This window comes from Paralichthys olivaceus, chromosome 5 (genome assembly GCF_024713975.1).
Source record: "Paralichthys olivaceus isolate ysfri-2021 chromosome 5, ASM2471397v2, whole genome shotgun sequence".
In the NCBI taxonomy this organism is placed as follows: Eukaryota; Metazoa; Chordata; class Actinopteri; order Pleuronectiformes; family Paralichthyidae; genus Paralichthys; species Paralichthys olivaceus.
In genome coordinates, this window is record NC_091097.1 from 23,995,993 (window position 1) to 24,008,403 (window position 12,411).

The 12,411-nt window shown below is 40.3% G+C and overlaps 1 protein-coding gene and 1 long non-coding RNA gene across 3 annotated transcripts; one reads left to right on the forward strand and one right to left on the reverse strand.

Annotated features, from left to right (window-relative positions):
• Nucleotides 1–1,841: 1,841 nt before the first annotated feature.
• On the forward strand, nucleotides 1,842–11,689 carry nosip (nitric oxide synthase interacting protein). 2 transcript variants are annotated; one of them, XM_020102935.2, is made up of 10 exons: nucleotides 1,842–1,917; nucleotides 2,507–2,601; nucleotides 4,139–4,244; nucleotides 4,344–4,425; nucleotides 5,057–5,192; nucleotides 7,796–7,947; nucleotides 8,494–8,610; nucleotides 10,399–10,469; nucleotides 10,562–10,670; nucleotides 11,462–11,689. In XM_020102935.2, exons 2-10 carry the CDS (start codon nucleotides 2,532–2,534, stop codon nucleotides 11,531–11,533), a joined length of 915 nt encoding a protein of 304 aa, XP_019958494.1. In that variant the 5' UTR covers nucleotides 1,842–1,917; nucleotides 2,507–2,531; the 3' UTR covers nucleotides 11,534–11,689. The 2 variants fall into 2 exon arrangements, with proteins under 2 accessions (XP_019958494.1, XP_019958493.1); XM_020102934.2 differs by having other exon boundaries at nucleotides 1,861–2,333.
• On the reverse strand, nucleotides 3,776–4,147 carry LOC138407713 (uncharacterized). The gene is made up of 2 exons (XR_011241041.1): nucleotides 4,007–4,147; nucleotides 3,776–3,880 (listed from the first exon to the last, which is right to left on the reverse strand). It is a non-coding gene; the product is annotated as an uncharacterized lncRNA (long non-coding RNA).
• Nucleotides 11,690–12,411: the final 722 nt, after the last annotated feature.

A 12,411-nucleotide genomic window follows, 5' to 3' on the forward strand; every position in this document is an offset into this window, starting at 1 on the left:
GGCCACTTCCGGCCCGTGGTACAATTATATCCAGCCCACGATAAACTATCATATGTCTATCACTGGCCCACTGGTTCGCAATGTCCGACTAGACGCACACAGAGCGAACAAGCCCTAATCTTCACTCCCAGAATGGGAGCCAGGCGGTGTACACGGGCTCCATAGGCCGAGCCACGGTGCGCAATGCCCTGCTAGATGCACGTAGAGTTTCTCTGGTCACAGTTGAGCTGTAGTTTCTGTTTCCTCCTCCTCTCTGAGCTGCTCTCACTGTAACTAATAAACTCTCATCACTAGTTCATTCTGTTTCCTCCTCCTCTCCGAGCTGCTCTCACTGTAACTAATAAACTCTCATCACTAGTTCATTCTGTTTCCTCCTCCTCTCTGAGCTGCTCTCACTGTAACTAATAAACTCTCATCACTAGTTCATTCTGTTTCCTCCTCCTCTCTGAGCTGCTCTCACTGTAACTAATAAACTCTCATCACTAGTTCATTCTGTTTCCTCCTCCTCTCTGAGCTGCTCTCACTGTAACTAATAAACTCTCATCACTAGTTCATTCTGTTTCCTCCTCCTCTCTGAGCTGCTCTCACTGTAACTAATAAACTCTCATCACTAGTTCATTCTGTTTCCTCCTCCTCTCTGAGCTGCTCTCACTGTAACTAATAAACTCTCATCACTAGTTCATTCTGTTTCCTCCTCCTCTCTGAGCTGCTCTCACTGTAACTAATAAACTCTCATCACTAGTTCATTCTGTTTCCTCCTCCTCTCTGAGCTGCTCTCACTGTAACTAATAAACTCTCATCACTAGTTCATTCTGTTTCCTCCTCCTCTCTGAGCTGCTCTCACTGTAACTAATAAACTCTCATCACTAGTTATCAGGACCTGATCAGTACATGAAGTTACTCAGTGTTTGTTTGATTCCAGAGTTTATGATGCTGCATTTAAACATCATAAAAATAGTCATCCATGTGTGCGCTCAGTACAGCATTGAGAGGCGACACACATAGGAGCGACACAGATTCATGATCCGACACTATCGATTCATAACTAAACACATGATCGTCATCTAAATAATCCCGATAAAAAACACAACAAATGAACGTGAACTAGTTCATTTTCATCTGTGAGAACTGAACTTTTAAATGTGAACTGGTACAACACTGCTCGTCAGTTTGTGTTTACACCCTGAATCACTTGCATGGACACGCTCATGGAGTAGTCTATTGTAGTATGGACTGAGGGGGGAGGGGGGCTGCTGAGACACTAATGACTCATGAATTACAGGCATTCTGATGCCATTTTAGCATGTGGATGTTTAGAATGAAATTATTAATTGACGAAGAGTTCACTGCATTACCATCTGAACATTCTGGTATTTCCATATGTATAATTATGCAGCCTATTTTGCATATCTTTATCTGATTCATATTTTGGTATTTTTCTGCAAATATGCAAATCAGATAGTTTCGAACAGCTTTATTTGCTCTCAGACAGTGAAACCTGTCACTAAAATAACCATGCCTCGAACTAATGAAATCATATTGACAAGGTTAAGGCTCGGTCACTGCGGACACAGAGATGGCAACTTTGACAACTGTGGAGTCCCGGAGTCTGTCCAACGTATTTTGATGTATTGTCCACTCTGTGCCAAAGAAAGGAGAATGGTATTTATAGAGATAGGCAAACTGAGTATTGAAACAACACAGGAGAGAGATATGGAAACTTTGTGTGTGGAAACTTACAAGATGTAGTATAAACTGAGGACATGAGCTGCAGTGATGGTTCGTTACCTGATGGAGGCAGCAATGCACTAAGTAGTGCCTAGTCTGCCGGAAAGAGAAGAAGAAGAAGAAGAAGAAGAAGAAGAAGAAGAAGAAGAAGAAGAAGCTACCCAACACCGGAAGTGCTGTCGTACAAACGTGAATCGGAGCAGAGCATCCCTGCACAAACTGCAGACAACACGTTTATTTATACATTTTTACCTAAAAGTATCAATACTTAGTGTACAGAAACATTTTAAATATAGATTTTCCACTGGCGTTGTTTTACGTCATAGTCCTGCAACAATGACGTAATAACCGGCGCAGAGATGTAGTGTCCGAGCGCTTTCTTTTCTTTTGCCACTGAGCTCGTATACTCTACAGCTATATAGTATTCTACCATGAAGGCCCCATGGTGAAGTGTGGGTTAATGAATGAGCGGGTGACTTTCCGTCCACTGAATCTGTTGTGCGTCATTTAACGTGCCGTAAAGCGTTTACTGTTGCGCATGCGTGTTTCACAAGTAAAACTCTCCTGATAGTGGCTCGAGAAGGCTTCTCTTATTTCCCTCGCAGGTAACGTTTTACCGTGTAGATGGCACTGCTAATGCTACATCAGCTCGTTTCTGACACGGCCTGTTCTCCTTAGCTAGAATGAATTCATCGGGGTGTTTAGTTTAGCAGCTAATGTTAGCACCGTAACACGACGTACTCACAACAACATTGAAAGGCTGCCGTGTTTCCTACAGATCGTCTCGGTAAACCTAAGACACGATGACCCGCCATGGAAAGAACTGCACGGCAGGAGCTGTTTACACGTACCACGAGAAAAAGAAGGACACGGGTGAGTACCGCAGGGAGCTAACCCTTAGTTTAGTCCCGTGGTGTTTTGCTAGGCTTTTTTCAAACGCAGTGACAAACATTACACAAACACTGTGCCCAGTTTAACCAATTTAAGCCCAGAGGTACAATCGACCTGAAGAAATGCATTGTGAATTCTGCATTTAGCAGCAATTCTGCAGACAGCTAAAGTCTGAGCTGAATTAATGGGAAAATATGAACAACTCTAAGTAACAATGAAATCACATGTCACACATGTGTATCTCAAAATTGAAAAATGCTTTAGGCATTGCAAACGACTCCATCACAGGTGCACAAATCCAGTGCTAGTAATCACAAATGAAGAAACTCCTACTTTCACATGTGTGGCTACAGTCGCTGCAGCACAGAGGATGCAAAACACATCCACACTGCTGTAACGAGAGCTGCACGTGTGGAATATATTCTCAGAAATCCTATGGATGTTCTTCCAGCACAAACAGAAGTCATCAATCACAACTGCTTGAAATTGATGCATTGAGTCACAGATGCTCACAAATATCTTTGTGAAAGTGAAACCAAAGTGATATGTTTGTCTGTAGAGCCTGGAGTGGGCTATGTTCAGGGGTTAAAGAACCTCATCGGTCATTAAAACAAGTTCTTGGAGTTTTAATGGTGGTTGGCGACCCACCATATAGATCATCCAATATCACCCTCATTAATACCTTTTCTCTTAAAACAAATGATTTCTGCTTTTCATCTTATAAAATTCATATCAGATTTGCATTCCGTACAATGGTCCTATGCATGCCAGTGTAATCAGGAAGCAGATTATCTACTCTCCAGTTGGTTGGTAATAGAAAATACTATGACGGTGAAAAGGACAGATGGATATATTCCTTGTATTTAAATGGAACAGGCTCGTACAAGCTCGCACTCATTTTGTAAGGGACTGTAAAAGGCTGATAGCAGTTCAGACTGGGCTATTTCTTGTTGCAGAATAATCCCTTGCAGTGCATACTTAGTTTTTTGTCATATGTGTTTGTATTTAACAGGTTTTTAATTTTTTTAGGAATATAAAAATGATCGTTGAGTAAATGACAAATGAATCATTAGATTAACAGATTTATCAAAAAAATTCACCTCCAGCTGGTGCTGCGAAATGTTTAAGCTTTCTCAGCCATGATTTCATCCATAGGTTGTTTTTTTTTTTGCTACAAAATGGAAAACAAAACATCGGTCCTCTTTTTCTTCTGAAGTCACGTTCAATCACAAGTTGTTTTGCCCACCGCCTTGAATAAACACTGAAAAAGAGGAATATCATAAAATGTTTCAAATGGGTAAAATATGAATGTGTTGTTGTAAGTGGTGCTAAAATGTTCCTCTCCTAAAAAAGATTAGAAATAATAAGAAACTAAGATTCCACTAACCTGTTTCATTCCTGATGGACCTCATCTTAATTGTATTGAACCATTGACACCCCCCCACATGAGCATGTTCTGCATCGTCCTTCAGTATACACTTTAAGCATGTTGTGTGCGGCGTTCTTTCTTTTTGTTCAGCTGCATCTGGTTACGGCACTCAGAGCATTCGATTGGGCAAAGACGCTATCAAAGACTTTGACTGCTGCTGCCTGTCCCTTCAGCCCTGTCATGATCCTGTGGTGACGTATGTTTCTCTCTCCAGCGCTCATACTCTCAAACATATTGTATAACTTTATTGTGTGACCGCATACATAAACAGTCTTCTGTCTTTTGCTGTCTGCAGTCCAGATGGATTCTTGTATGACAAACAGGCCATTCTTGAATACGTTCTCCACCAGAAGACAGAAATTGCCAAAAAAATGAAGGTAAAGCCAGCAGTTCTGACTATGTACAGTATACACAACACCACACTGGTGTATCCAGTTGGATTTTAGAGAGAGATCTATCTGCAAACTGCAAAAGTGACACCTGGTGAGGAGACAGAGAGACAGCTGTCAGATGAAATTTAGTTTCATATTAGGAGCATTGTTAAATTAAAATCCACACAAATATAACTTAATAACAACATTGGTCCTGTGTCATTGGCTAAATCTATGCTTAAATTGTGATAAGATAAGATCGACTTTATTCATCCCACACTGGGGAAATTTAGACATTACAGCAGCAGAAGGGCATTAAGATAGAGAACAATAAAATAAAGATAGAAAATACATATAGATATAAAGAAAAATGTAAACACCATACAAGGATACAAGGAAATTCACAGTGATATTGCACATGGGAAGTGGAAATATACATTGGATGTAACAAAAAAGTTATTATAAAAGTTAGTTCAGTATGAAGAAAGAGCTGAAACAGAGCAAAGAAGATGCCTCTAAAACCATAAATGGATCCATGTGGGTGTTGAAGCTTATGTCATTAATGATTTTCAAACATGTCAACGTTTTAGTGAAATGTTCACCAACACACTCAGCTTTGTTTTCCTCCTCTCTTTAGCTGTATGACAAGCAGAAGAAGGCACAGAAGAGCAGCAGCCAGCTTGAGTCCAAGTCGGAGGAAAGGGAGAGAGTGGAGAAGTTTAAAACCAGGGAGAACAGCATCGTATCCAAACCCATCAACCCATTCATATCTGGTAAGTCTCAAATGTCTTCAGGTTATGACTGCATGCTCTATGTCTGAACTGGGACCATTGACACACCGACCTGGATAGTTTTGGAAAAAAATGTATTTTTTTTGGTAATCCATATTCACAAATCACAATTTGTCTCACAGGGCTTAACAGGGTTCAATATCTTCTGCCCTTAACGAGTAGGAAGAGTGAGGAAAAACTCTAGCTAGCTAATGTTAGCACGTCGTCGATGTCGCTAGCCTGCTAATTAACGAGTCTACTAATGTTAGCTTCCAAACTGAGACTGCAACTGCAGATATTAAAATCAATTTAAAAGGATGACTTGGAGTAGTACGTTTTTTCAAAGTTTTAAACACTCCCTCCCGTTTTACATGCTAGCTAAGCTAGCTGTGTTTTGAGCTAGTTAGATTGCCTGCTGTTGATGGGCTGTTCAGGGTCTCTGCATGGACTTCACCTAGACATCTCCAATATGTCCCTTTCAGGAGCATCAGGAAAGGGCCACATGGCTTTCATAGCACTGCCGCACAAGCCAGTAGCCGGTCAGATTTACCTTTACCTTCAGATTTACCTTACAGAGCTCAAATGTGATGGTTAAACAGCTCTGTGTCCCAAAAAAATGTAACTGAATTGAATACCTTTTATTATAATTTATTGTTCTTCTAGCCATGGATTTTTTTTTTGTGAAGCACTTTGTAACTTTGTTTAGATAAGTGCTATACAAATACAGTTATTATTATTATTATTATTATTATTAACCGTATGACAAAGTCACTGAGCCATAATAAAATGTAAATTCAAATTTAAGGTGTAATCGTTTTACATTTTTTTTATATAAATGACTACATGTAAAATTGTACAGAATGAATCATGGTCCTGGATCTGTAAACAATAAAGCACTCAGGACGCAAAGAGGTCAAGTCAGTAACATGCATTGTTGAGACACTAATGTGATTAAGTGGGAGAAGAGAAAAGATAAGCTCCAATGTGTCCTTTAGCAGCATAACTAAAGAGCAGGTCTAAGACAGGCCTGGACCAGCTCTAACTATAAGCTTTATCGTAAAGGAAGGTTTAAAGCCTACTCTCAAACGTAGAGAGGGTGTCTCCGGGACAAGTAAGCCTGAATTCTGGGAGCTAGTGGGTTGATATGGTACCATGAGCTCTTTAAGGTATGATGGTGTCATATTATTAAGGGCCTTGTAGGTGAGGAAGAGAATTTTAAATTATATTCTGAATTAAAATTTATACTGGAAGCCAGTATAGTGAAGCTAATACAGGAGATACAGTATGTGGTCTCTTTTCCTGGTTCTTGTCAGAACATGTACTGCAGCATTTTGGACAAGCTGCGGGGTCTTTAACTCTTTACTGCTGGAGCCTGATAACAGGAAATTACAATAATCAAGTCTGGATGTGTCAAAGGCATGGACTCATTTTTCTGCATCTTTTTGAGACAGGACATGTCTGATTTTTCAGATGTTACAAAGTTGAAAAGAGGCACTTCTAGAAATTAGTGAGAATCAAAGGACACATTAGGATCATACAACTCCCAAATTCCTGACTGTTCTAGAACTGAATAGAATCTAGAATGGCTATTTCATTAGATGATGCATCTTTAAGGTGTTTAGGGCCAAGTATTAGAACCTCTGTTTTATCTCAGTTTAATGAGAGAAAATTGCGGTTCATCCAGGTTTTGTGCATGAAGTTTAATTAATTGATTACACTGTTCTGGTTTTATTGATAAGTATAACTGGGTGTCATTCGCATAGCAGTGGGAATTTACAGTGTGTCCTGATAATGTTTCCTAGTGGAAGCCGAGCACAGAACCCTGAGGAAAACGGTGCTTAACTTTGGTGTGCACAGATGACTCATCATTAATTTGCACAAGGGGAGGTTAGATATTTGTCTGTAATTGGTTAAAACCTCCGGGTTCTGAGTGTTTTCTTTGAAAAGGGATTTGATTAAAAGCTTATAAAATTGTGGTACATAATCTGATGATAGCAGTATATTAATTGTATTCAGTAAAGTACTATTCAGAACATCTGATGTGGTGCACAATTGAACACAGGGTCTAGGAAGCTGTTCCAACTGTTTATTATAATCAGAAACCGTCAACATTTGGTGATGGCATCATTTCAATTTACATCATTAATTCATCCACAATCTGGCATCTCAGTGTCTTTAGCGCATGATTACACTCGGGGATATGAGTTCTTCATGGGATTGTGTGGAGGGAAAAAGGAGTAATAGGCCTGAAAGGCTGACTTATATAAGCCTTGTGGAGTGGGCTGTGTGGCAGTGGTGCAGGTTGGACCAAGAATTATTTAACACTGACTGTTCGTGTGTCTGTGAGTGAGAGAGAGTGACAAGGTGGTAAAGAGTACTTGACACAGAGATTGTCCATATTGTGCAAATGGACTGCATTTATGTAGTGTTTTTTTTTTCTCTTATCAATGACTCAAAGCACTTTACAAAAAAGTTGCATTCACCCACAGTACAGCGGTATTACAACTCACAATTGTGTAACTGTTAAATTGAAGCAATGACAGACTGGTAGATATAATCAAAGTAAGGCATCAAAGGCAGTACAAACTAACTGTTTTCTCCTCCAGGGCAGAACAAAGGAATTGAAAAGGGCAGGACAGAAGGCAGCTCAGTAGAATCCTCCACTGTCCCCTCAGCTTCCACTTCCAGCCAGAGCCTTCCCAGTTTCTGGATTCCCTCCCTGACTCCAGAGGCCAAGCCCACTCTGATCAAGAAACCAGTGAGTGGATTCTCCTGCCATGTCGATCATCTTTCAGGAATCGAATTGATAACATATACTGTACTGCCCTTATGTCTTGCTTGCATCAGGTTGCTGATGTCACCTGTCAGAGAGTTTAGCTGCTTTAAGACATTCTCCCCTTTGTTGTAACCTCATGACAATTGAACATATTATTTATTATTTAGGATTATCTTAGGATCGTGTAACATTTATGAAAGAAATGTTATCCAGGAGGTGTAACACACCTTGCAGCCTCTACTCGGACTTTTAGACTTGAGTCATAGTCTGCATGGTCAGTGTTTTTGGGTTAGGCTGCTGTTGGTGTCAGTGTATTCTCTCACTGTTTGTTTTGTTTATCTGTCTGTTTAATGTTGAAATAGTTTTAAAGGGTAAAGGTAGCTTGGCCATGGATCCAAAGATGGATACCTGCCTCTGGCTGAAAGAGAGCGTTCTACTGTTTGACTGAAGTTACGCGGAATTTATTGTGGAGACGGTGATTAATTAATTAATCTTATCTCCTTCTTTGATGTCCCTAATGTCTATCAGAGTAAGGCTGTGCTATGCCCCATGTCGGGACGACCCATTAAGATGAATGAACTTGTCACAGTGCGCTTCACCCCAGTGGACCCGAGCCTGGGCAGAGTGGCCTTGCTCACCCGTCAGGTCAGTTTAATTAAACACCTTGTTCTTCACCGTCATACGAAATGTTCAGTGTTAACAGCATTCACTACTAAATTGATAAATGTAAAAGGTCTGTATTTATACTACGCTTTTTTAGTCTGGCTCTTCACAGTACAGTTTGCCATTCACCCATTCACACACAAGGACACTTCGGCATGCAAACAGGGAAGACCGCGATCAAGCCACCGACCTTCTGGTTGGAGGACAAGTTCTCTACCCTCCTCAGCCACAACCCTCTAGTACCTAGTACCCAGGCCTGCCACAGTGTGTTATCAATATGATTAATCAAGTTACAGAAAAAAATTTACATATGGGATGGCTGGGGCTCATCCCCCAACCAAAGGTCAGTGGGTGATCTTCCATGATCATTTAAGATGGCGATTCTGTTTCTATCAGTTTTCTGAGAAAGGGCCTTGGTTTTATTACATCACTGTAGCAAATACATCCTATAACAGGTATTCTAGGTATTGTGATTATTTTTGATCTTCATATTGCCCCTGTTAGCTGTGCCATTAGTGTGAGAATGGGAAGTGAAACCCCTACAAATAGAGGCACTTGAATGAATCCATGTGTGTATAGGTAATGGTGTGAAACAACCGTTTTACATTTGGAACATTTACACTAAGTGATGATGATGATTATTATGCTCAACCCATATCAAGTAATTTACCTTGAGACTTGAAAGGAGCAGTTATTATTTGATTTAATTCAGCTTGCCTAAGAATCACTAGAAGGTTGCAACACAACAACGCAAGTAAGAAGTATAGGGATTCATCATACATCTTACACAAAACATTTCAGTTGCATTGTCTGTTGGCCAACACATTACGATTGGTCCAGGCCAGGCACTTCATCATGTGTAGAAGGCAGCTTTCTTTCAGACACCTTAACTTTGTTTGGCAGAGCAGTCCAAAACAGGAAGAAAGTCGTGAATTGAATTGAAATAATTACCTTGACCTGTTAAAACTTGGTAGAATCACTTCACTTTTATTTGTATCTCGTAAAATCTCAACATTCTCTCTGTTGCTTTTTCTAGCTTTCATTTACGGTAAAATGTGAACAGATAGATCTTTCCATTTGTAATTGGATCTCTCAGGACATATAACATTCACGGACAAAGTCCAGTTTGAACTGAAATGGTTTTTACATGTCCGCTCAAATGCGGATATGGCCTCAAGGTGTGTTTTTTTTATGTTTTTCACTCAATTGAGAATGTCCTAAAAAGACTCAGACCAACAATGGAGGGTAGCACATAAGAAGAATCATCATAGGTTTTGGAGACACACACACTGTTAAGTTGCTTTCAGTCATGTGCTGAACTGGATAATCTAAATGACCCAGATGGGCTGTATTTGAAGCTGTATTGGACGTATCTAACACATGACGGATGGAAAAAAAGAATAGCAATTGCACAAGACGAATAAGAAAAAGTGCGACACGCCCTCAGATATGTTAAGATGGAAAGATTCCATGCTGGTATTGATGTAACATGTCATTTCTGGAATTAATACTTCACATAATGCCTCCTGCATGCTACACCACCCCTCTTTGTTGTTGTGAACGCATCTAAGCAAAGAGCAAAACCAACTCCGGAGAAAGTCTGGACCCTATTTTGGTTCATGTCTGCTTTAGTGTGATAAAATTATTAGCAAATTAGCTTCTCAACAACCACTGAGTATGTAATGATATTATGGTCAAACATTTTTCTCTGTGTAATGTGTTGCCTCTGCCGTGCTGCTAATGTGATCTAACCCTTTTTTGTGTCTTCAGGACAGGTATGTGTGTGCAGTAACCAGAGACGTCCTCGCCAACAGTGTTCCCTGTGCTGTTCTGCGACCCTCGTGAGTGGCCCAACTCTGGCATTCGCATTCTAAGTGTTCTCTTTAAGTACTCCCAAGAGTATGTGACACTTTCTTTATGACGTTTTTTTCAGGGGTACCGTGGTGACTCAGGAGTGTGTGGAGAAGTTGATCAAGAAGGACATGATTGATCCTGTGACGGGAGACAAACTGTCTGACAGAGACATCATACCACTGCAGAGGGTATGTGTGTACTTCTATGTTGACTCAAGGGATGTCAGCTCCCCTTAGAATCAAGTACTATGATTTTATTTCATAGTACGCATAAGAACCACCCGTTTGTAACGCAAGTCTTGCATATGTACGTATATGTCTACTTAACAAGCAAGTGAATGAGAGATAGCATTTATGTGCTTATTATTTTCCCAACCTTTTATTGTGGTAAACCCCAGGGGCGCCCATAGAACTTGCAGTAACACCAGTGTTTTCGGTGGCAACATTTGTGTGTGCAACATTGCACGTCTGCCACGTCAAATCTGTGAATTGCAACTAAAAATGTTTCTCGGTGCGCCTAACATTGAGCTGATGTCTGTGTATTTTATCAATTCATGTCGCCTCGCTCATCTCCTTTGAGCCTGGGAGCGAGGCGGGTTTACACTCAAACACAGATCCTGGGCCAGCCCCACTCACTCACACACACACACAGATAAATGGACTTTGAAGCGGAAATGAGAAAGAAGAGCTTGTCAACATGAACAAGGCAGTATATGTGTAAACTCGCTCCCAGACTCAGAGGAGAGAAGCGGTACAACTCGCATCTCTTCTGTAAAACAAACACAAAGGGCAATTTATCGAGGTGAGCAAAATGATTGACTTCATGTTTATATATAGTGAGATAAGTCAGTATAGTAATTATCCTATAACCTTAACACTCACCCCTAATCCTAGTGTTTTTAGTTTCCCACATTTCCTAACAGTATGTCTGTACTCTGATGTGAATTTAGTGCTGACTGCCTGTCATGTGTTTCTGTCAGGGTGGAACTGGCTTTGCTGCATCAGGGGTTGACCTCAGTGCCAAAGAGGCTCGTCCAGTGATGCAAGTGTGAGACGATGGAGGATCTGAGGACCGTGTGTGAACATGTGTCCAAGGCTTTCACACACTCCGATGGCCTATGCAATCTGCTGGCATATTTTTCCTCCTCTTGAAGCTTTTTTTTTTATTATTGAGAGTTAAATAAACAGTTCTATATAGTTTACCTTTACATTTTGATTATTTTGATTGTGTCTTCAATGACGGTGTCCATACAGATAATTCCTTTATAAGTCCTGCAATGGGGAAATTTGCAATATTACAGCAGCAAAAAGACAACAGCAGTAATAAGTAGAAATATAAAAGAAATATATAGGAAAATATGAATGGAATTAAACTAATTTATGCAGTGTAATGAAATATATTATGTGAAGTAATATGTACAGTGAATGTATTACACATGAACCGTTTATATTGCACAGACAAACAGATGGTTATGGCACAGTGAATATTGCACAGTTGAGAAGTTAACAAGGCAGCTCAATCTTCAGGTAGAAGGTACTGAACTGGTATTAACCACAATGGGCTCCACTAAAGAAGTGAAAAGTTGCCTTCCTGGAGATTTGGAGGTCAGTGGAGTTGAGGAAGATAACATCAGCATGCCAACGGATCAGAAGAGCATTCCAGTCATAAAGGAGCACACTCCAGAGAACACAGAGTGTTGGAGGGTGATGAACAGCAGCGTGTCACAATCAACCGGATTTCAGTGGAGACAGTGGAAAAACTGCTTATACAACAATAAGACACTGACTTTCCTGAGCATTGCAATGGCGACAAGGTGGAAATGTCATAAGAGGACATTATTACCTGTGTCTAGCTCAGTTAATCATGCAAATGGACATTATTACATTAACCTACCAACAAAGAAATATCTGGTTAGTTTGCCAAACAACA